At 37.5% G+C, this 25464-nt stretch overlaps 1 protein-coding gene across 1 annotated transcript; it reads left to right on the forward strand.

The window, feature by feature from the left end:
* Positions 1-367: 367 nt before the first annotated feature.
* LOC124545188 (inverted formin-2-like) lies at positions 368-12629 on the forward strand. Its single transcript, XM_047124052.1, has 13 exons — positions 368-497; positions 5703-5818; positions 6062-6221; positions 6396-6559; positions 6701-6780; positions 6942-7537; positions 7765-8078; positions 8205-8321; positions 8440-8580; positions 8670-8848; positions 11402-11511; positions 11681-11856; positions 12254-12629. The coding sequence occupies exons 1-13, from the start codon at positions 410-412 to the stop codon at positions 12443-12445; spliced, it is 2433 nt and encodes an 810-aa protein (XP_046980008.1). The 5' UTR covers positions 368-409; the 3' UTR covers positions 12446-12629.
* The last annotated feature ends 12835 nt before the right edge of the window (positions 12630-25464 follow it).

A 25464-nucleotide genomic window follows, 5' to 3' on the forward strand; every position in this document is an offset into this window, starting at 1 on the left:
GGCCTTATCTAGTGTTTCTTTTGTTAGGTTATTCAGATCTGAAATGTTCTGATATGTGGTAAGTAGTGTTGTATCGTCACCATAATGGAAGCGAGAAATGAGTTAGCGGATACAGGGAATATAAAACTACGTAATTTCGCTACTCTCGTACTATCATTTGCACAGTAAAAGTGCGTTATTATAGTTCAGTCAAAGGTGAACAACCACTCGTCTTTCACGGCAAGTGAAGTGGAATGGAATGTAGAGGGGTAGGGGTTGCCAATTACTCGGAGTGAGGTAACGGTACGCCGCGATGAGTCGGGGGTGGGGGAGGGGGTTGCAGGACTCCCCGCCAGCCGCCGCTCCGGCCGCCAGTCTGTGTCTGTCAGCCGCCCGTGCAGGACAGGAGCTCCGCAACAAGCAGAAGACGATGGACCGGCAGCCCGCGATGCTCTGCCGTTTGGAGCTCGGCGTAGGACGGCTCAGGAGGTTGACCAGGGATGGGTGCAGCCCACAAGGTAAACACCCACCATTCTGTCGTTGTTTGTCGTAACTGTAGCGTCACTAGTAAAGTGTCTGTGTAACGAAATTCCCAGAAAAGATCTCTTTTTGGGTGTGTGCGTTCAGGGAACCCCTCGCACTGCGTTGCGCGTGGTTTGCGGCTAGGTTTTGAACTGTAGAACTTTTCAAAGGATCCATCGTTTGCTTTACAAAGTACACGAACTCTTCGGAAGACCATAGGAGGCGTGATAGAGTCATGTGGGTTGTGTGACAAAACGCGTACTACACATGTTTTAGAAGGCATAAATCTAGCAGTTTGCTGGAGATACATGGCAACAAGTGTGTCATAAGGTCAGGTGAGCACGCGATGTTTCTGATTACATATGCGTAAATAAACGGTTGGAAATTCACTTACCATTACAATGTATGGTACTGTGTTAAGAACACGACCGGCTCTAGTTATTTTACTCTGGGATAGAGTTGGTAACGTCTTAGTAACCGAAAATGATCAACAGGAGAATAACTTAGTGAAGAGAGAGAATGAGTAAGTATCAACACTCAATACCTACAAATGAACTGATTTGCGAGCTCGTCACAAATTCGTGTTTTCTCCGATAACTCACTCAGAACCTCACGTTTATGGTACAGCCACTGCATCTTTCATGAAACAGAAAATAGGGCAACCGGTTTAAAAACGGTTAATAAGCAGATATAAACTAGTACAGGAAAAATTATTTAGGCTGCGAACTTATTAAATTCTTACAAATTGCTAAGCACTGTACACAGCTGAGAATGAGCTAGACCCTGACTGTGGTTCATATTCCGTATTACAAACACATAAAATCGATCAGTTTACTGATTTCTTATATAGTCCTACTATAAAATGGGCTATCAAACAGCTACACACTATTACGAGACGTCTTAAATGCACGTACCGAGCAGGTTTCCATATGGTAATTTGTGTGAGTTGAGAGAATTCTCTTTGTGTGAAGTCCCAGTTTTTGTGCGTCTGCGCCTTTGCATCCTACGTCCTGGTAGTTGCAAAAGCATGCAGTGTAGTAGTTTAAGTCTTCTCACATGTACCTCTTCACGGTTTTGGTATCTTTTGTAACTGTTGCATACTTCGTGAGGTGGGAGAGAAGTTCATCATTTGACGCATTGGCAAGGCAGCACGGGATGCTATTCGAGCATTGTTGATACGGTGCACATTTTCGTGGTCGAAAAGATATAATAATGCTTTTATACTGCGCTGATGTGAAACCGCTACTAAGGCAAGCAGAGGGAACTTCGTTGAAGTTTTGTGGAGCTACGAACAGCATGTGACACCATCACCCGAATTATAGCACGGAAAAAATTACTTCTTGTACGCTACTTCTACCGCTGCCGATAGGCAAACTTCAGTCAGTCAATGTTTATAGTCACAGTCTATACAGGAAGCTCTTAAGTAATTTCGTGGATTCGTCCTGAAGGGGAGTGCTTGGATTATTAAACTGCGTAGTAGCTTAGACCATATCAGCATTTCTGTTACCCTCTACCGTGTTAGACAAGTAGATGCATGTATGTAATAGTCATGAGCGCAGATCTTGCAATTATATCGTCATAGAAAGAAGAAGTCAAAGAGTAGGTGGGTACTTGCAAGCGAAGTACCTTTTGAAATGAGTTATTTATGTGATATTGTAACTTTCATTTGCTTGAATACTCTTTATCCTTGCTAAGCTGCTATTTTTTAGGCGACGTTTTTGGGCATATCATACAGTTTTGTAGGCGAGCAAAGACAGACGTAGCATCTGCATTTACCACATTACATTAAGTCACACTTGAATACATTGTATATACAATAAAGAAAACAGGGTTACAGGCACATGGAAGGTTGTTACCTATGCCATCAATATTTTGTTTAATTTTTATAACTCATACATACTGTATATACACTTCTATTTACATTTCAATGATTTAAACAAGAACTAATTACTTTTTTTCCTCAGTTGAGTTCAGTAACTTGTTAAAATTTTTTTGCATCCTTCATCTGGAGCACTCAATGTAAGTTTGAGATTTTATTATTTTATGTAAAGGAGGTGTTTATCAGTCACTCTCCCTCCCATAATCTTCTGAGATACACACACAATGAGTGAACTCTTATGATGTTATGGTGTACAAAAGCTCGCCTACGGGACTATCTGGGTAGTTTTGTTATACACGTGACTACTTTTTTCTGAATGTCAAATATTCTTTTTAAGTAACTAGCGTGTACATTTTCTCATATAGGACCTGAGTAGACCATTCGTTGGACCACAAGTCCATAGAACTATATCCAGAGAACATTATCATCTACAGCTTTTGCTTTATTGTGCACGAAGGGAAGGACGTCCTTTTGTTTTAGATACTTAACTGCTTTTCCAGTATTTGGGACTGCTTCCTATGCAAGCTTGTCCTTTGTCTCAGCTACACAGAAAACTGTTGCGTCGTTTGACATATACAATAAATTTCTGCTTCACACAGTCTAAGAAATCATATGTATAGAGGAGTAATAGTATTCGCCTAAGGAGGAACCTTATGTCATACAGTGGCTGACATTTTGTAACTCAGATCTCTAACTGGCTACACTGTACTTCAGAACTCTTGCATTTATGTTGTATGACTGTAGAGTGATTTCAGGTGTCATTCTCATTTTTCTGTACAACTCAGTTAAGAGAGCATTTTTCAATTGGGTTGAAAATAAATTATTTATTTTGTAATCTTGTATAGAATCACTACAGCGGCATTAGAGTAGACAATCATATATGTTTACTTAAAAATGCTGATAATTATTACAACAGCACAACACATAAATGGCAATTTAATTTCGTTTCACTGCAATTTGTTCTTTCTGACATGGGGCAAAACTTCTTTTCCTTGACTGTCCCTCAATCCTGGATTTTCCAATGTATGAATGAAGAATATGAAGCTTCACACATGTTGCATCCTAATTTCATGAAAATCTGCAGTATTATACTAACATGGTTTTATAAATTGCAGGCTTGTTGTTGCTCAGAAAGTTGGCCACCACTTCTCTAAAGAAGACCCAAGCTTATTTTGGGGTGCTGCATCTCAGTCATTAAAAATGGAACCCTTTCATAATCATATTGCTGTCCGCCTGTTAAGACCCCTTTTTTGCAGGAGCGTGTAGAGGAATCAAGCTGAAATTTATTTCACATACTAAGGAGCGTGATCACTTGGCAGCTGGGAAGTTTAAGCCACTAATTCAGTGCAATCACAAGATACAGCCATTTATGTTACATATTTCAATACTTGCAAACTCATTCAATATGTACAGGGTACTTCCCCTTGACCTAGACTCACAAATTTCAACAAGAAACAAGGTCTACAGTACAAGTAAAGAAAAAAATATAAAAATTGTTAATTTGTAATTATATTACACAAAAATATTTTTTTGCAATTTGTTGCACATCTGTGTGTCCATCAGTTAAGACTCCTTTTTTCCAGCAACAACATGAAGTTGAAATTTATGACAGGTACCAAATTTATGACAGGTACCAAGGTCCACTGTCCCTTGGTGGGGAAAAAGTTAGGCTTCTAAGTCAATGCAATCAAAAGATACAGGCATCTGTAAAGAACAGTTAGGGGTCTCAAGAATTTAAGTTTCTAAGTCATTGCAGTCAAAATATATGGATACATGTGTCATTCATCAGAGCTCTTTAGATATATGTTGGGCCTGGTGGTTTAGTAGTAAAGTGTATGCCTGGAAACCAAGAGGTTGCAGGATCGAGTCTCAGTCAGACTATTGGTTTTTCAGTCTTTGTTTAAACCAATGTTCATCTATCTGAGTCACAGGAAAAATGTGGTTTGGATTCCACATCACACTGTAGGTCACCTTACCCTGGTTGGATAACGGATAAGAGCGGCAGGTTGGGAATACGCAAATTGCTGACCTGGTGTCCGATACAAAAACTTTCATCAGCCCATTGAACCATATGACATTATTTTCTATATGCAAGATACGTTTTCAAAACTTGTTACCTTCTATTAATGTCTTGTCCTTATTAACAATTATGTAGCTACCAAAAATATGACAGAATACGTTTTGGGTGTTCAAATACTTGTGGCAACCCATTTCTAAGTAACAGCATAACTATGTTTAACAACATAAGTGTAGCCTCATAACACTATAACATGTCATCAATGACAAAGTTTCCTACTTAACAGACAGATGTGTGCGGCAACTGTGGTTCAGATACTTCATCTTATTAGAATAAAATTACCCTTACTTGCAATTCTCTCTGTGGAACATAGGTTTCAATAAATAATGAGTTTACTTGATCTGTGGGAGAAACTGTACCATATAGAAAAACATTAATACCAAATCTGAAATCAGAATAAAAATTGTTCCAAGAAAAACAAAATTTATGCAAATGTCAATAATCCTGATGCAGATTGTGATATAGCCCCCCTACTGCACCTAATTTCTGTGCACTGTTTCCTATTCATAATGCATGATTAATTATGTCATAGCGTTTCCCACAAATCCCATACTGATACAGTTTCTCCATTACTTTGGAATGATTCAAACAGTCAAATGCTTTAGATAGGTCCATGAAAATCCTCTAAGTCTTCTTTTAGCTGTTACTAAACTCAGAGTATGTTCGACTAAAGAAATCTGTTGGAACCATTATTATTGACCTCCCTTCTCTGAAACCATGCTGGGACAGGTGTAGTATTTTAAATTTAGTTACAAAACTTGCAGTTCTACTTTTTGCCATCATTCACATACTTTTGGATTTGCTTTATTCACTTCCACTTTATTCATTTATTAGGTGATACATAACACTGTCTATGGCAGAAGAATGTTTGATTTTTAGTTGCCTTATTATGTTTGAAATTTTTTTATCAGAACTGGGTTGGATGCAGTAGCTGCTGGCCAAGCATATGTAAGCAGTATTTGTATCTGAGTGGTAATACTAAAGGTGGATATATTGTAGAAAGCAGATATCAATGTTCTGCTCAGTTCACACCATTATATTATCATAACCGATTCAGTTTTTGTCAAAACAGCTCTTAACAACTAACCCCTTTATGCAAAACATACCTTGCTACACCCAAGTAGTTTACCACATTTATTGCAATTGCTTGAGTGCAATTATACTAATTGTCCAGTGATTATCACAAGCCATTGTACTATTTGATCTGAAAAATGACTTCAATATGACTTCCTTTCTCTGTTGCAGCACTAGAATCTCAGAACATCATGGTTAAAATGCAAGTTATTGAACTTCTCTGTGCTGTGTGCGCATATTCTTCGAAACGACATGAAATGGCTCTTCATGCTCTACGGCACTTCAAGGTAAATATTTTGTTCTTCCATTTAGACACTCAGTAATCATGAGGTTAGAAAGCAAACCTGCCTTAAGTCAGTCAGTTGGTCAACATGATGTCGCTAAGAAGTACATATGTTTAAACTAACTGCAATTCCATTATTTTATGAGTTCCCTGCTAAAAGAACATATTATCAAGGCATGATATTTTCTAACTGCATATGACAAGTGATGATTCATGATCAATGCAAATATTTTCCTTCTGTGCACAGGTTACTTGTGATCAGAAGCATGGGTTTGACATAATAGTGAGTGAACTTCGTAACACAAAAAATGTTGAATATCAGACAAGGCTGCTTTCTTTCATCAACTGCCTAACACTGGGCTGCCACAATGTCCACAAGCGTGTGCAGATCAGGAATGAATTACTTGGTGAGTAATTATTTATTCGCATTTCTAGCTGCCTTTGCTGTACAGTGAATGTGTGGCTTAAAAAAATCTGTAAAGAATTACCAATAAAAATTCATAGTATTATTACCCTGTTTGTTATCTCAAAACAGAAAAATGTTACATCTGAAACACATACAATATGTTGCGTATTCCTAGGTCGTGGGCTTGGACCAATCCTGAGTTTACTAAGTGCAACTGATGATAAGGAGCTACAGATGCAAGTTTCAGCATTCATTGATTACCAACACAGAGATGAGATGGAATTAGAATCAACAAAACAACTAACTCATCATCAGTTGTTTGAAGTAATATTCAAAAAGGTACACATTATTGTCCTTATTGCTACTGATAAACAGAAATACTTGTGGTTAGTGTGTGTAACTTCCATTAGTAAAAGTACCCATGTGTATTGTGCCACAAAGAGAACAGTAATGAATTAATTTTTTTGTGTCTGTTAACAGATAGCAGATACACCACATGCTGTCAGGTTCCACTCCATGCTACAAAAGCTTGCACAGCTAGATCCAACAAATCCAAATGTGTAAGTTATCAGAGCTTAAATTACAATGGAAATACTTGGCATAATGTTTACCTTATGATAAGTATAACTATGCATGCAATGTCTGTAACCCACTGATGTGTGCATATATTATACTAATAGACCTTTCAAGTAAAATAAAGGCAAAATTTATATGATTTCAGGGACAGTGTGTGGGAAGCACTTGACTCACTTTCATCTGAAGCTATAAAACCTGGGTTTTCTATCCACAAAAACCCAGCACACACTCAAAAATATCATGAAAGAAGAGCTGACAGTATTAACAAGACACATTCTTTTGATATCCTTAATAAAAGCACAGTGTCTACACAGACCGAGGTGGAATATACCAGAGAAGTAAAGCAACTTTGTGATAATGAGAAACAGCATCAGTTGTCACCATCAGAAGCAAAACTTTCATTCCCAGCACCACCTCCTCTTCCTCCTCCTCCACCTTGTCTGCCACTGCCGCTTATTACAGTGGTGTCATCAGCTATTCCATCAGCTTCAGGGGTGCTATCACCTTCATCACTTGCAGGTTACAGTTCTCAACAAAAAAATTATGTACCTTCACCTCCTCCAATTCCCAATAGTGACAGCTTTGAAACACTGATGTTACATAGGAGACATTCACTTCCAGCACATTTACCAGATTCTGCAAGTTTGTGGACACCAGTAAAGGACAAGTCTAACACACTACCACTGCCCAAGCGGAAGATGAAAACCCTAAGCTGGACAAAGATTCCAGTCTCTATGATAGGTAAGAAAAATGATGATTTACTCACTTCATGGTACTATTAAGTTCATTACAGTTGTAATAAATACAGAAGATATAAACAAATTTTACATTTGTTCCATAAAATGTGTAGTAATAACCACACTGACAGCAATATGTATGGTGATTTTATTCATCTTCTGCAGGTAAACACAGATTTTTGATTGTTTACTGCTGGCAAACAGTTCTAACAGAAGTCTAATTCTTTGCAGGTGAATCAGTATGGACTGAAATGCAGAGCGAAGCAAAGAGTCTTAGAGTTGATTTCAAGCAAATGGAAGAACTGTTCTGTCAGAAAACTGCTACTGTGCAACGTCGAAAGTCTTCTCCAGTAACACTTCCAGCACCAATAACTCCCAAGATCACTTTACTGGAAACCAAGAGAGATCTGGCAGTAAACATTTATCTAAAACAGTTCAGATTGGGAGGGAAAGCAGTCATAGAAGTTATAAAGAACCTTAAAGGAGGTGATATAGGTCCTGAGAAACTGAAAGCTCTCTTGCCACTACTTCCCACAGAAAAAGAGGTAGGCCTAATGTATGACAGTTTTAATTTTAGATCATAGTAATTAACACAATTAAAACACAATACATACTATTCCATGGAGCTCAAAAATTATACATTAACTGAGAGAGTTTCTTATCTGTTACAGCTGACTTCAGTCAGATCCTATTCTGGAGATCTGAATCGTTTAGGAGAGGCAGAGAAATTTTATCTTCAGCTATCAGAAGTACCTTCCTTTGTCCTCAGGATTAGGGCAATGTTGCTTGTAAGTAGAAAGTCATGTCTCCATTATCAACATCATATTGCCAAAATAATAATAATAATAATAATAATAATAATAATAATATATCCTGACTCATTTCTGTGCATCAATTAATTTGCAGAAAGAAGAGTTTCCTTTAAGAACATCTGAACTGAGAGAACAACTAAATGCCGTTGCAGATGCATGCAATAAGCTGAAGGCTAATAAACGTTTGAAAGAATTTCTAGCACTAGTACTTCAACTTGGAAACTACATAAATGCTGTAAGTATTCCTAACATGAAGCTTTTGTGAGAAGTAAATTCATAAGTTAAAAAAGGAAAAAAATGTAAGGTACTGTGTGTTTGTTCCAGGGAAGCTATGCGGGTAATGCAGCCGGCTTTACACTCAGCACACTACCAAAGCTCCTAGAAATAAAAGCAAACAAACCAAGGCTGACATTCTTGCACTATGTGGTAGAAGTTGCAGAAGCTAACAATAAGGAAATATTACAATTCACAGAAGATATGAGTAACATGAAAGAAATGGCAAGGTAAGAGTCCATTACAGTCATAACGTTAAAATTGGCAATGCTTGGGGCTCTCTAATTATTAGTAGAGAATCTACTTATAAGAATTTCATTCTGTTTGATTCTAGTACAAATAAGAGCATAAGTTATTTAAGTGTGATTATGCCTTAATATCTGCTCTGTGTGTGTTTATTTTTTTATCATATTGACACTAGAGTCTTGTAATATTCAATATACTTGAAACCTTGTTCATCTTCTCCATACCTTTACTACAATATCCATTGAATTTTTGACCTAAATAATACAAATTTTGACAGACAGAATTTTCATCCTTGCTCTTGCAATTTATCTGTTTGTTTCTTAAAGGTTACATATCTGCCACCTGTCGTCCCCCTAACCATTCTTATATTTATAAATATTAGCAAAGAGTTGAAAAGGGCCCACTTTTATTGGTCCAATTTTTACATTTGTTTTCTGAATTGGGAATAAATTTGTAATTAAGTATCTCATTTGTACAACATTTCACTTTTTCAAAGGATATTGTTACAAACTAAAAAGTAAAGTAAAGGTATATGGCATAAATGGCCGGGAGACCCTGAAGAGCAGGTATCTTTCCTTCACAAAGTATGAGAGCCGTGTGCATAAGCCTGTTTGTTAAGTGTAGGCGGCTGTAGTATTTATCTGCTGAGCCCGGGAAGTGAATCTCAAGTAAAATGTCTCCTATGTACAGGAATATACAGGGTGGTTACAATTAACGTTAAACTTTCAAACCACCGTAGAAATAAACACCACTGGTTAGAATGATGTCAAATTGCAACATAATGTTATTGGAGAAGGGGGAAAATGTAAGGCAGAAGAAAAATAAATAGTTGCAAAATGTAGCAATAGGTGGCGCTGTAAGCATCATAAATTTAATAGTGGTTGACTACAAATGACAAATTAATCATACAACAATGCCTAAGGTATATGTTCGTCATTAAACAAACTGTACTACTCATTGTGTATGGGTGTACAGGTGTGATACTGATAGTTACATAAGCCCATCCACCACAGTAAGATCATATCGCATCGGACGGGAGAAATCAGCATAAAAAGCACTTTTTTCTTCTGCCCTATGTTTTGCCCCTTCTCTGAATCTATTCCGTTGCATTTTGATGTCATGCTGACAAGTGGTGTTATTTCTACAACACCCTGAAAGTCTAATTTTAATTATAATCACCCTGTACATATTGGGTGGACAAGAACACATTGTTGGATATAACAGAGGGAAACATTCCACGTGGAAAAAATATATCTAAAAACAAAGATGATGTGACTTACCAAACAAAAGCACTGGCAGGTCAATAGAAACACAAACATACACACAAAATTCAAGCTTTCACAACCAACGGTTGCTTCATCAGGAAAGAGGGAAGGAGAGGGAAAGACGAAAGGATGTGGGTTTTAAGGGAGAGGGTAAGGAGTCATTCCAATCCTGGGAGCGGAAAGATTTACCTTAGGGGGAAAAAAGGACAGTGTGCGAGTGTATACCTGTCCTTTTTTTCCCTTAAGGTAAGTCTTTCCGCTCCTGGGATTGGAATGACCCCTTACCCTCTCCCTTAAAACCCACATCCTTTCGTCTTTCCCTCTTTCCTGATGAAGCAACCGTTGTTTGCAAAAGCTTGAATTTTGTGTGTATGTTTGTGTTTGTTTGTGTGTCTATCGACCTGCCAGCGCTTTCGTTTGGTAAGTCACATCATCTTTGTTTTTAGATATATAGAACACATTGTTGACAACATATGGAAGTTTGGGTCAGATAGCCAAATAGCAAAGCGACCACTCGCAATAAGCAGAAGATCTGGATTCAAGTTCATGTGCAGCACAAATTTTCATTGTTGTCATTCCACTCCACAGCTGTTTTCCATATTCAGAACTGCAAATACATTTCTTGTATTTCATAATGGCTGTAATTGCTGCTGTGTCAGTTCCTTCTGACATATACATGTGGCTGAAGGAATATAACATCATAATTCGGAATAACACAGGTATTGCAATATCATATTTATCCCCTGACACTTTGCAAGAAACTTTCAAGTAAAATGTATCCCCTGTACGGGATAGACATAGTGGATGTACAAGTACATGTTGTAGACAAATTGTTGATGAAAAATGCATGTTTGGGCCTGGCCATGTGCTATCAGTTTCCATTTGTTTCTACTTGAGAATAATACACACCATTTGAAAACACTCTTTAGCATTCAAGAATATTTGTAGAAACTTTAGAAAATCAAAGGACAATTTTCATGTTTTTTTATTTTTTTATTTTTAAAATTACATTGATATGAAATATCAAGATGTTCTAGTGACCCCCATAATGTGAAGATGACTACTTCAAACACTCTTATCTCCGCGACAGCAACTGGTACCACTGCATACTGAATATATAATGACTGTAATGTGGAATAGGTGAACTTGCATCAAGAGTGCTCGTTACTACATAATGACATATTAACAAAAAGGTTGTGTTTATAAAACAAATAACAAAATAATTACTTCCAAACAGAATGTCTGAATGAAAGATGGTTTACAATGTTTCAGGATATCAGTGGAGCTGCTCCAGGAAGAAGTGATGAAACTTATTAGTGATGTCAAACATGTTGCATCACAGCTGAAAGAAGATACAAGTGGAATCAGGGTGCAGTTCAAAGGTAATGAACACAACTTCCCGCACTGTTAATTTAAATAACCTTGTTGCATAAACAAATACTTCTTCATCCCATAGTCTCCGATCATGATATAAAATAGATCTACAAATTATTCTCACTTTAGAATTTGTGCTTGCTATTGTTAAAATCTGTTTTGCTCTTCTTTCCACAGATTTCTTTAAGGCTGCTTTGAAATGCAGTAATGAACTTCAGCAGGCTATGAATAAGGTGAAGGCTTGTACTCATGCTTTAGCCAAACATTTCTGTGAAGATCCTAAGAAATTCAAGCCAGAAGAATGTTTCCATTTGTTTGCTGAGTTTTTTACCATAATTCAGAGAGTTCGACTGGTGAGTTTCTGAGATTAATTTTGACACTTCCCTTTATATTATCATTTGCCATTTCCGTTACATTTTCAGTCTATAAAATAGTGATATTTGTAGCCATCAGAAGCTGGAACAATGCTGGCAAGTAACAATAAACTTCAGCAGCCATGGTGCAATTGTTGATCATTTAAGGTATTAGGAAGTAGACATGGAATATTGAAAGTGCCATTCCAAAAGCCAACTGCATAATAATGTCTTTCTGCTCTGATATTCTCAGACATCAGTCAGTTTTACTGACACAGTTAATTTTGTTCAACAGATGCAATTTATTGTTTTAAGTAAGAAGTAAAACAATGCTCACTCATTTAAATTTGTGTCTGACTAACATTAATTTATACTGAAAATGCAAATTTTGCAACAGGAAAATGAAGAGAAAAGGAAATCAGAACAACAGCAAATTCAAGAGCAGATGGAAACAAACAAACTAACTGCAAATGGAGGTAGAGGCAGAAAAAAGTTTTCACCACATCGACAATATACTGCAGCTAAACAGATTTTAAGGGATATTTGCAGTAAAAATTTCAAATTACGTCTAACTGAAGCTCAGTACTGAAAATTTAGTGCTATGAAGTGGAAATTTGTACTGAATCATTGTGAAATATGACGTGTGAATTAATCTCATAAGTATGTAACTGACTTGTTCCTTCATGCCTAGGACAAGACACATTTAATGTCATGGCTCAGTAGCTCTTTATTGTCAGTGGTGCTTAATCTACTATTTCAATGTGTTTTGTAAACATGACTTGTCCATATATGTAAAGGACTTTATATATAAATTTTTTTATAATTAAATGATAGAATCAATGTTCATCTATTTCTTTTAGGGTAATTTTCAAAGAAATTTATCACATCCTTTCTTTCCCAGCATTGTACACAACTCTCATGCAAACCATTAACGCAAGCCAATCAAAAGTAGTGAACTATAAAAGATAGGTAAATACATCAGCTACTGAGTCACATTTAATTATTTGGAGTTTACAGATGGATTCATATAAAGTAACAGCTTCAACTCTAAACTATTAATGTCATTAACAATGATGGAGTCCACAAAATCAGAAAAATTTTGAGCACAAATAATTCAGGTTTAATGAATATGTCCTGTATCCATTTCAAATACAAATTCTTAAATATTGATGTTTTGTGAAAGATTGTTAATAAAAAGTTGCTTAAATTAAGAAAACATATCAATTTCATTTTTAAGGCGAAAATGAAAGACCAAATCCTCTTTATTTGAACTATGTCCATCATTTTATACCACAGAGGTAAATAAGTGTCATAGAAACATGAAAAACAATCATTTTCACAGCATCGAGCACATTATACCGGGTGATCAAAAAGTCAGTATAAATTTGAAAACTTATTAAACCATGGAATAATGTAGATAGAGAGGTAAAAATTGACAAACATGCTTGGAATGGAATGGGGTTTAATTAGAACCAAAAAAACACCCCATATTGCTAGATACGTGAAAGACCTCTTGCTCGCGTCGTTTGGTGATGATCATGTGCTCAGCCGCCACTTTCATCATGCTTGGCCTCCTAGGTCCCCAGACCTCAGTCCGTGCGATTATTGGCTTTGGGCTTACATGAAGTCGCAAGTGTATCGTGATCGACCGACATCTCTAGGGATGCTGAGTGACAACATCCGACACCAATGTCTTACTATAACTCCGGACATGTTTACAGTGCTGTTCATAACATTATTCCTTGACTAAAGCTATTGTTGAGGAATGATGGTGCACATACAGAGTATTTCCTGTGAAGAACATCATCTTCGTCCTGTCTTACTTTGTTATGCTAATTATTGCTATTCTGATCAGATGAAGCACCATCTGTCGGACATTTTTTGAACATTTGTATTTTTTTGGTTCTAATAAACCCACATGTCATTCCAAGCATGTGTGTCAATTTGTACCTCTCTATCTACATTATTCCATGATTTATTCAGTTTTCAAATTCATACTTACTTTTTGATCAGCCGGTACAAATGCTGCATTTTTACATTTGCTACTGTACCATTACAATATAAACCCAACAGAACTGATCTGGAGCCAAGCTGTGGGATTTGGCCCAAGAAGTAAGAAAACTGTTAAGCTGCCAGCCGTACTGGAACTAGCACATGAAGCTTTTTCACACTAACTGATGAGTGCTGGCGGGATATAGAACAGCTCATCATAAAAAAAGAGAAAATGCTGCACCTAATTGGCTTCGTGGATTATGTTGTTGATAGGCTCATTATTAATGTAGCAGGTAGTACTTCTAGAACAGAAATGTATTTCTCGGATTCGGAAAAGGAAGGAGCTAACAGATGAGGAGATGACTGACTGTACATAATAACATCAGTGGCTTTAATATTTAAATATACGGTGAAATCCTTCAACACTCTCTTACGTTACGCAAGGCTTATGCAGGAAAATTACCCTGTGGTTACGTCAGGAAGTTTCATCATTCTTGTTTTTAATTACAATAGGAAGGTAAAGGCACTGGTAGTTGACAGAACACCAGCAGTTGACATTTTCAAATACAAGTTCTTAAATTAAGAAAATCACTTTATTCAGAGATGGAGTTTTGACTGTTGTTATATGGTTGTGCCTATTATTATTTTTTGTGAATATAGTTTTTTGGATGGTTCCAGTATTCAACAAAGTAAGCAAATTTGTGAAATATTTGTGAATTTAGGTTATGGTATGGTCAGGGATCAGGTGTCAAGTACTGGTGCTAATATATTCCTTACTTTTTACTAGTTGACACATCTGGCAACTACTGAGTCCAACAACTTTTTTAATACCTTTTTCATTCCCTGTATCCTCATAAGCTTAGCTCTGTGGAGATTGTGTTAAATTTATCGTTGCATGTATCGATCCCGTAGTTGACACCCTATGTCAACCACTAGCTCATACCATGTCAACTACTGGCATTCAAGTAATGTGAATTTCTGACATTATGTTTTATATTATTTAGGTCAATATATTGCCAGCAGTAAAAGGGAAGATTCTCAGTTATCCAGAGGAACAAATACAGCTTGCCATCAATGCAGTACTTAATGGAATGCCTGTTTCTACAGCAGCAAAAAGTTTCTCGGTTCCTCGAATTACTTTAATGTACAAAGCCAGAGGGAAGATGCCTGGGAATTGTTGCATGGGTCCTTCTCCCAAGCAGAGAATTTAGTTTTCAAACTGTTGTTTCAAGTCAGCCACCACGATTTTTGCATTTTATCATCTTGAAAAGTTTACTTTCAATATTCAACAGAATATCACAGCAGTCTTGTTACTCCAACAACGTTAGAATCTGGAGCTAAAACAGAAGCAGTTGTAATAGAGGAATATTTGTTGCTAATAGGCCGGCCGGAGTAGCTGAGCAGTTCTGAGTGCTTTAGTCTGGAAATGCGCGACTGCTACGGTTGCAGGTTCGTATCCTGCCTTGAGCATGGATGTGTGTGATGTCCTTAGGTTAGTTAGGATTATGTAGTTCTAAGTTCTAGGGGACTGATGACCTCAGAAGTTAAGTCCCATAGTGCTCAGAGCCATTTGAACCAACACACATAGAGTAAGAAAAACACACACTTAATCTTATTTTCATTATAGCTTTCACAGCAAGGATAGCAAAGTTTAACTAACAGATCTCTTCTAGAGTACATCTGCACTGATATCCAACAGCTCACTGATGTAAATACAGTTATCAAGATGTTAACATGCAGTGCGGCCCTCCAGTGCCTGTAACTGTGTTTTTAGAGATACATATTTGTTTTATAGCCATTAGGCTGCAGTCCAGACATATTTATCTGTCTAATGTTTGCCGGCCTGGGTGGCCGAGCAGTTCTAGGTGCTTCAGTCTGGAACCGTGCGACCGCTACGGTTGCAGGTTTGAATCCTGCCTCGGGCTTGGATGTGTGTGATGTCCTTAGGTTAGTTAGGTTCACATAGTTCTAAGTTCTAGGGGACTGATGACCTCAGCTGTTAAGCCTCATAGTGCTCAGAGCCATTTGAACCCTTTGTTGCTAATAGCAGTTGTGCAAAATATTAAAAATAAACATTCAAAAACTCAAAAAGGAACAACCTATTTCAAATTCAGAAGTGCTTCAGGTAAGATTTTATCTACTTTCATTGTGGGAGCATTCCAAAAGATAAATGAATGAAGTTAAATACAGAAACTTGGAAACAAAAATAAATAACTTTATTTTCTTCCTCATTAAAGAGTAAAAATGTGACAAAAATTTTAAAAAGATGATAACCTAAAAAGTGAGAAAGGTAACTGAGTCCTCACCCTGAATGAGTAGTCATAGTTTTAGCCATCTATATGACATATGCAGTGAACTATTCGGACAGCAGATTTATCTCCAATAATATAGCAATGTGTGATTGTCTGGATTTTGGATCTACAATGTGGATTCATATTTTAATGTAGGTTAGGACTCTAGCAGTGAGATGCAAGGAGAAATATTAAACTTTTTGGGAAAAGGAGAAACAATTACAAAAAACATGTTGTAATGTGGAACGCCAAATGGGAAATTGCAACGACAGGTTGAAAAAAATGTCTGGCTTTACTTTTAATCAAAATATGGTGAACTTGAAGCTAATGTTGTGGCATTAGCTTCAGGGAGGACGTCACAAGCAGCCAAGAGATATATGGGCCAGCCAGCGGGCACTGCAACAGTGCTGTCACTGCACCCTGTGTGACTGTCAGTGGTAGTGTTGAAAACATGGTGTTTCCACAGCTGAATTTTTGATGGGAGCCAGCCTCTTGCCATAACACCAGCTAGAGAGAGAGTATAAAAGCTTACAGCCCAGGCGTGAGCAGCATTCCTTCAGCGTTATGAATTCGACCAGACAGTCTCTGCATCAGTCAACTGTAAAGGAAAGCTGTTCCGGACTCATTGAGCAGCATCAAGAAGCAACTGAAACTGCTTATCTCTCCCTGATGCATCAATCTTGACGGTTCCAGGTACTGAACTGGGTCTACGGAGGCAAGGTTGCCCATTGGGTGCCGTCGCCAGTCTCGGGTTTGACCAGGTGCCTGCGTTCTTCCCACCAGTCTCACAGAGCTCCACCCCCTCACTTTCTTTTATGGCACAAAGCTGACAAAATGACTTGTCTCAGCAAGGTCACTGCCTGCTGCCAGCTGCTACCTACAAGTCACAACCAGTTCCTGGGCCACTGTAAGTATGGCACCAGGTGATAAGAATGTTTCTCTTGAATAAACATTCATGACTACATATTCACCATAATGCTAGACAACCCATATCAATGCTTCCCGCACAAGTATTGTGTATCCCAATCCAGGAAAAAGTGGCTGCATTACAATACCAAAAAGCAATTTATTCAAGTGTTATTTTCAGATGCAGAGTAGAAAACTGTAAATTATGTATCAGTATATAGTGTGGGGCGAAAAAGAAATAATTACTGGTATTGGTTACGATTTCTTTTTTTAACTCAGCATTGACAAACTCGCATTGAAAATTGACAACATAGGATGTGAAGAGGATGATAATGAAGAATCAGTTCAATCCAAAGGGACATCACAGCTATAAATATCTTGGACTTCTAGAGAACACTGGTTTAAATGGGTTGGAACAAGCTGCAAGGCTTACTTATGCAAAAAAATAAATAAATAAATTTGGCTAGGCTTTTCATTAAGGGCAAGAAGGGTGTTACATTGTAAGCTTTGCAAACAGAACTTGACATAGAAACAAGAGCTGCAGAGATTGACTGACTTGGTAGAAGAAGAAATAATAATAGTCTTTTCAATAATATTTTATCATAATGAAAGAGATATTAATGACAGTTAACTATTCTTGTGTGTAAGAAACAGTACAAAGGATCACTCAGGCAAATCTTCTATTTTATGTGCAGATTGAAGGTGGAGAGGGGAAGAAACGAAATGGGAGGGTTCACTACTGTCAGCTGTGTTGGGACATTATGTGGAACCTGCAGGTGTGGTAACCACTGTGCCATCCGGGACACTGTGTTATCGCAACTGCACCATCTATCTCAGCTCACATCATGGCTGATCCACACCCTCGTCAAGCACCAATTATCCATAGCCCCTATCCATTTCCTCCATATTCTCTCTTCCAAGATTCCCACAGCAGGTTGGATGCAACTGTGCATCCGCACTGAAGGAGGAGATTAATGTTTAATATCCCATCGACAATGAGGTCAATAGAGATGGAGCACAAACTCAAATTAGGGAAGGATGGGGAAGGAAATCAGTCATGCCTTATCAAAGGAACCATAGCGGCATTTCCCTGAAGCAATTTACGGAAATCAAGGAAAACCTAAATCTGGATAGCTGGACGCGGGTTTGTACCATCGTCCTCCCAAACGCGAGCCCACTATGCTGCACAACCACTGCGCCATCTCGCTCGGTCTCTGTACTGAGGAAGGTGAATTTATTGCCCAGCTAGGCCTATCAAATTACATATATGAATGTGTCATGTCTGTTCTTTTGGACATTCATATATTTCTATTTTATGGCACCAGGAATATGAAAAATTTAAAGAAAAAATGAGGCATTACTAAACACTAAGAAGTCTTTGCCAATAAGAAATAACAGAAGTTGCAGCAATACACATTTTGGAATCTCCACCACCGAAGATGGAATAACTAAAAGTACAAGTCGGATACAAATACAAAGAATTTCAACTACAGTGCCAGCAGACACTGGTCAAAAGCAAGGGAAAGAGATGCTTAATTGCAAGAAGTTCGCCAAAAAATTGTAAGAATGCACAAAAGAGAAGAATAATGAAAATCAATGCACACACTGTTAAGAAAAAGTACATGTAAAAATGTCAGAGTATGTAACTGAAAAGTGAAGGCCCTAATTGACAGTGACAGTCATTTTATAACAACAAGTTGTTTATGAGGCAATGGATGCTCCAGTATTACTGAATACAAATATAGCTTCACATCATTTGGGATAAACTTTGTTTCTCCTCAAGGATACTTTACAGATATGCCAACTGGTGAGATTAACCATATGAAGGCTACAACAGATATTTATGTGGTTTATGAGGACACCATGAATTTTGTTGTGATAGTTGGGAACAATATTCCAGATGAAACTTAAATAAGCAAGTGTGGAGTTACTATTAGGATCCAAGAGGGGGTAATTCACCAGATGTATATACATATAGCACACAAACAAGAATTACATATAGAAAGCCTTCTAGAGATGACACAAAGGAAAATGACAAACTGCCTATTGGCTTCTGTCTCAGGTTCTTCGGCCGACGTTCATCTAACGATTTTTCTGACGTTTTGCGAGCACGAGTGGCTGGCATTGTCAAAGTTTCACCCTCCATTACCGGTGGAGACAATGGAGGGTGAAGCTTTGACAATGCCAGCCACTCATGCTAGCGAAACGCCAGAAAAATCATTAGATGAACGTCAGCCGAAGAACCTCAGACAGAAGCCAATAGGCAGTTTGTCAACAAGTGGCCACGAAAGCCTTAACAATTTTGTACAAAGGAAAATGCTGGATATGTTGGTAGGGACTAATTACACACCAACAAAGAAAATAACAAGAATAAAGATCACACAGAGAGAAAAACTGACATACTGAAAATACAGGAGATTATCACCATAAGAGAAGGCATTGTTGACAACCAAATCTATGAGTGTGTTGTTAAAGGAATTATACAACCAAATTCATCCCGACGCACTAGTCAAATTACAGTTGTAAAACAGAAAATTAGAGACTAGAAAACATAAAATAAACTTAGTTCCTTTCGGATAGTCAAATTCAGTGCTTTATAAACACCGTTATTTGGACAAGAGCTCAAGACAGATATTCAAAACATGCTCACAGAACAACCTTATGACGACTTCTTAATGAGATATATTTTATTCTCAAGTTCAATGCTGAAAGATAGAATTTAGTGCTTCCACATACTATTATCCAATGTGAAACCATCACATTCATCTCGCAAAACTGTACTAAATGAATTCTCTGATAACTAGCTAGAACAGATTATTCAGAATCCTACTCACGCTGGAAACATTTTGGATCTAACATCAAGTAATAAACCTGACTTGTTTGAGAATGTCCATGTACAAACTTGTATAAGTGACATGTGGCATTTGTAGCAACAAAAAACAAGCAGAAGGATTTATATTTTGAGCAAACTATAAATAGCAGTCAAATAAAAATATGGCATATGGGAAGAAAGTAAGTAATCTCTTTATTATTTGAAATGTAACAGCCCTAACTGTTAATGTGTTTATCCCACGGTAGACAAGATCAATGGTTCCATGGAAAAATGTGTCAGTGGTGTTGAGACATAACTGAAATCACTAATAGTGTACAGAGCTCCAGGGCCCAATGGAATCACTAACAGAATCTATAATGAATTTATGCCAGATTTTGCTCCTCTTTTAAGCATAATCTACTGTGGACCCATCAAACAGAAAACTCTGACCAGCAGCCGGAAGCACAGGTCACTTCCATCCACAAGCAGGATAGCAGAAATGAGCCACAAAACTGCTATCCAATACCCTTGATATCTATTTGATACAGAATCTGAGAACATATTCTGAGATCAAGTGTAATGATGTATCCTGAACAGAACAACCTCTTTCATACCAACTGCCACGGTATCAGAAAACTTCAATACTGTGAAGTGTAGCTTTCACTTTTCTCATATGACGTCCTAAAAGCTATGGACCAAGGCAGTCACGTAGATGCAGAATTTCTCGATTTCCAAAAAGTATTTCACTCAGTACCACACCTATGCTTATTATCTATGATCGTATGGGGCATCAAATGACATTTGCAAATGGGTTAATGATTTCGTAGTAGGGAGGACGCAGCATGTTATCTTGGATGAAGAGTCATTGACAGAGGTAGAAGTAACTTCAGATATGCTCCATTGAAGTTTGTTGGGTTCCTTGCTGTTCATGTTGTACATTAATGACCTTGAGGGAAGATAAATAATAATGCAGTTATCTATAATAATAAGTGTAACACAAACATTCAAAGTATTATGAAGACTGGTGATCTGTTTTAAAAAGTTCAAAAATTTAAAATTGTGCACTTCACAAAACAAAAAACATACAGTATCCTATGACTGCAGTATCAATGAATCATAACTGGAGTTGGTCAGTTAACACAAATACCTGGATGTAACTGTTTGTAGGGATATGAAATGGAATGGTCACATAGACTGAGTTGCAGGTAAAGCAGGTGGCAGACTTTAATTTATTGTGGAGAATACCATACTAGGGAAATATAGTCATTCTACAAAAAACATTGCTTACAAATTATTTATGCAACCCATCCTAGAATATTGCTCAAGTGTGAGGAACACATAACAGTTAGGAATAATGGGACATTGAACATATATAGAAAACTACAAATGGTAACAGGATTATCTGACCCGTGGGAGTGTGTCACAGAAATGCTGAAGACTCTGAACTAGCAGACACTTGATACAGGCAAATTATACTGAGAGAACTACTTACACAAGCTTTAAGGATCATCTTTAAATGATGAGTCTATGAACATACTACAGCTCCCTGTTTCCTGCTGTAGGTATTAATGGGACAAGATTAGATATAATGCAGCACACACATGGAATTTACGTAATCATTCTTCTCACACTCAATATGTGAATGGAACAGGAAGGAGCCTTAACAACTGGTACCTCTGCCATACAACTTCCAGTAATTTGCAGAATATGGATGTAGATGTAAAAAGGACATTACACCATTAAGCAAATTCAAAAGGAAGCAAAACAAGATTATAATATACCAGGGGATATACATATTACAGGATAAACATCAGAAGCCTTTGAAATAAAGAGTGGAGTGAGGCTCTCACATGTGCTCTTGAACTGTGCCAAATGGTTCAAATGGCTCTGAGCACTATGGGACTTAACATCTGTGGTCATCAGTCCCCTACAACTTAGAACTACTTAAACCTAACTAACCTACGGACATCACACACACCCATGCCCAAGGCAGGATTCGAACCTGCGACTGTAGCGGTCACGCGGTTCGAGACTGAAGCGCCTAGGACCGCACGGCCACACCGGCCGGCAAACTGTGCCCTTGAGAAGGTTATTCATGAATGGCGCAAAGAACTGGAAAACCAAGAAATTAAAAATGGTGTCAGGCTGGGTTACAAGAAACAAAATCTTGAAATCAATTGTCTCTCTTTTGCAGATGATATTGCAATTTTTTCTGATTCCATGGATACAGCTAACAGACAGATTAATGAGCTTAATGTACAAGCACAGAAGATGGCCTCTAAATTTCATTTGAGAAAACAGAGTTTATAATTGACATAAATTCACCACCAAGGGAACTTGTGGAGGGCCAAGGCAAAATTAAGAGAGTTGAAAAGTTTAAATACCTTGGAGAATAGATAGCAGCCAACTTATCAGAGAAAGAAGCCTTCATACCGTGCATGAACAAAATGGAAATGGCATTCCATTTAACCAAAAACATCTACAACAAAAGATCGGTATCGTTCAATGCAAAGTTAAAGCATTACTGCAGTGTTATCCGTCCGGAGGTATTGTGCGCTTCTGAATGCCTAGTAATGAACAAAGGCCTAATCGGAAAACTGGAGGCTAAGGAAAGGAAGATTCTGAGAAAGATCTTAGGTCCCATCAAAGAGAAGGGGGAAGATAGAAGATATCATAATCATGAACTGTATTCCCACATAGAGAAGGTAACCAATACCATCCGGAAAAGAAGGATATATGTTTTATGGACATATGACCCGAATAAGCCCTGGAAGACTCACCAATCATACGATCACCTACTTTCAGGAGAAGAAAACAAAATGTCCCTGGTTCACAGAGGCGGAGGAAGATCTGAAAGAAGTGGGGATCACCCATGATTTCATCTTGGAGCATGTCCCATTCAAGGAGAAACTTATGGCATGGCAACGTTTCCAAGAAAAGCCAAAACTAAAAAAAGTAAAGGCTTGGACCCAGGAGAGGGAAGACCAACACTAAGAACGAATGTGGGAGCACTGGCAAAACATCAGTACACCTAAAGCTAGACAGTCAAAATAATGTTGTCCAAAGGTGGCCTATAAGAAATGAATGAATGAATTATATACCACTTTTACAGACAAGGTGAGATGATTGCTCTCCAGTTGCGTAAAATGTTGACTGTGAATAAGAAAGCCCAAGCGATACTCACCATCTGATCTTCATGAGTCAAAATGGCTGAATATAGGACTCAGACAGGGGACTTAAAGGTCACCTTATCAAATGGATTAGTGATGCACCAGAGAAGCAGAATATTACTGAGTAGTTTTGTGTGTTCAAGGAGGAACCACATTCACAGAGGAGGTGTGTTGCACTGAACTGCTCTTCTGTTTGGATTATCACTAAATTTTTTAACTGTGGTTATAATATATTCTCTATGTGAGAATTGGAAATGTGTTTCTTAGATATTTAGTGAAACAATTAATTAGTAATACATATCTGCTATAATCTATTTAACAGATTTTCACTATTTTTATTTACAACTTCCGTTAATGCTTTAGGGATAGGAAACTTCTAACTCAACATTAATCAGGCTTCTGTGTATAGCATATTAATCTATATGTAATGCTGTCATCACAGATAATAAATGTTACATTGATTCTCAATGGAGATGTCCTTAATAAACTGGGAATCTACCTTTCGGTTTATTTAGCCCCTCTGAAGAAAGATATGTGGAATAGAGGCAGTTATCTATATACTATGTACAGACTACCACAATAAGGAGAAGGATCCACAATGCACACCTCCTAAAGGCAATCTTCAGAAGCTAAGAAATGGCAGCTACACTTTGTTACTCATTTGTAGTAATGAAATACACCCACTATCACATGATATAAGCCCACTTTAACAATAAAATTATACAATTTAGTCATATCTTCCATATAAATGCCATAGATTTAAACATGTGTCTGCCAAAGAAGCTAAATCCCCATATGTGTTTCCCTTGCACTTAACTAGTTTTCATTGTATAAGGGGCAGCCTGCTTCATTGACAGACTAAATGTAAAAGTGAGCTCTTACCTTGGTTTATCAATATCAGTGAATTCAATAATTTTTTGTTATTAAATCTGTTATCACATGGATCATGGAGGCAAAAATGTTGTTTCATTGTTAAGACTGTTAGCAGTTCAGATATGTCCTTCATGCAAATATCATATTATTTTAACTGGAAACACAGAAGGTGCAAGTTACGATATAAGGAAACCCACAGGAGTTAAGGGGAGGTTCTGCTCAAGACCGATGAAAACGTGGTTATCCCACCCCTCAAATAATTCACGTTCTGAAGCATATAGATAATGCCTACAACAGAATTTTTTGATTGGGAAACCATTTTACAAGTTACAGGATGTTGAATAGAACCATGTCCCAGTCACAGTCACCTGTAGGCAATAAATGAATTAGTTTAAGTAAAGTTTCAATCAGTACATGGCTTTCTTTTCAATCATGATCTGATTATAGAATGGGAAATGGTAATCTCTAGTTATTATTATTAAACAAACTAAACAGTGTATTTACTTACATTTCATATTTCACACATCTCTCAATAGCATGCTATCATTTCATTATTTCACAGCTACTAACAACTAGAAGAATAATAAACAACTGCTAAATGAAAAGGCAGATGAAGCACTTCGGTGATCTTCAGATCACGCTTAACTCGAATGGTGGGCTGTAAGATCAGAGCTGGTTGGGAAGTCTAAAGGACAGAGATGTTGTCTGCCACGGTCGGTGTTAGTTTAGGCTTTATTAGCAATGTAGGTTATTTGAACATATAGTTAAGAACAGTGTGATATTAACTATGGAAATATGCAGTTCATTAATTTGTTTAAGAATGGAAATCATTTGTGTCTCTAAAGTGGAATGTAATTGTGCAATTTCTTGTGTTCTGCCGATAAAAAGAGAGTGGCATCCTGTATATTAAAAAAAAAAAAAAACTGATTGGAAATTTAATTATTTCTAAAATAACAGTTCCTCACTAGAGTTTCTTACAGCCTCATGATAACAGATCCACAACCTACGTGCTGTTTTCTGCACAAGGGTCAACAACTAAAGAAGACTGCATGTTGGTGTACATTTATTAGAACTTCCGCATTCCATTAAAGGTGGTGGAAGCAAATAGGCAGCTCGTGTGTACTGCAGTTTAGTACAAATGAGATCAGTGACACGTAATCTGTGGTAACACGGAGGAGGTATGAAGGAGAGAAATACAGGGTGTACATAAAGTCTAGAAACACTTTCAATTATTTATTGCACATTAACCAAACACTGTACAGATATCATACATATGTCATTTTGCAGAGAACCCCTGAAAGTTTTTGTTTCCATGTATACCATCACAGCGTAGTTTGGTAATTTGCCAATAGTCAGCACTAGTCGCAAACATGGCGAGTTTAGGTGAGGAGCGAGCTTCCTGTGTGTTGGAGTTCAACAAAACCAAGTGTGCTATAGCTGTTAAATGGATGTTTAGAACCAAATATGGTAGAAGCCACTAAATGCATTGAATCTGAGCATGGTTCACCAAAGGTAAATGTTTTTCGTGCCTCGTCATGTCGAAAACTGTACGGGCCATTCTTCA

The sequence above is a fragment of the Schistocerca americana genome, chromosome 1 (genome assembly GCF_021461395.2).
Source record: "Schistocerca americana isolate TAMUIC-IGC-003095 chromosome 1, iqSchAmer2.1, whole genome shotgun sequence".
NCBI classification, from domain to species: Eukaryota; Metazoa; Arthropoda; class Insecta; order Orthoptera; family Acrididae; genus Schistocerca; species Schistocerca americana.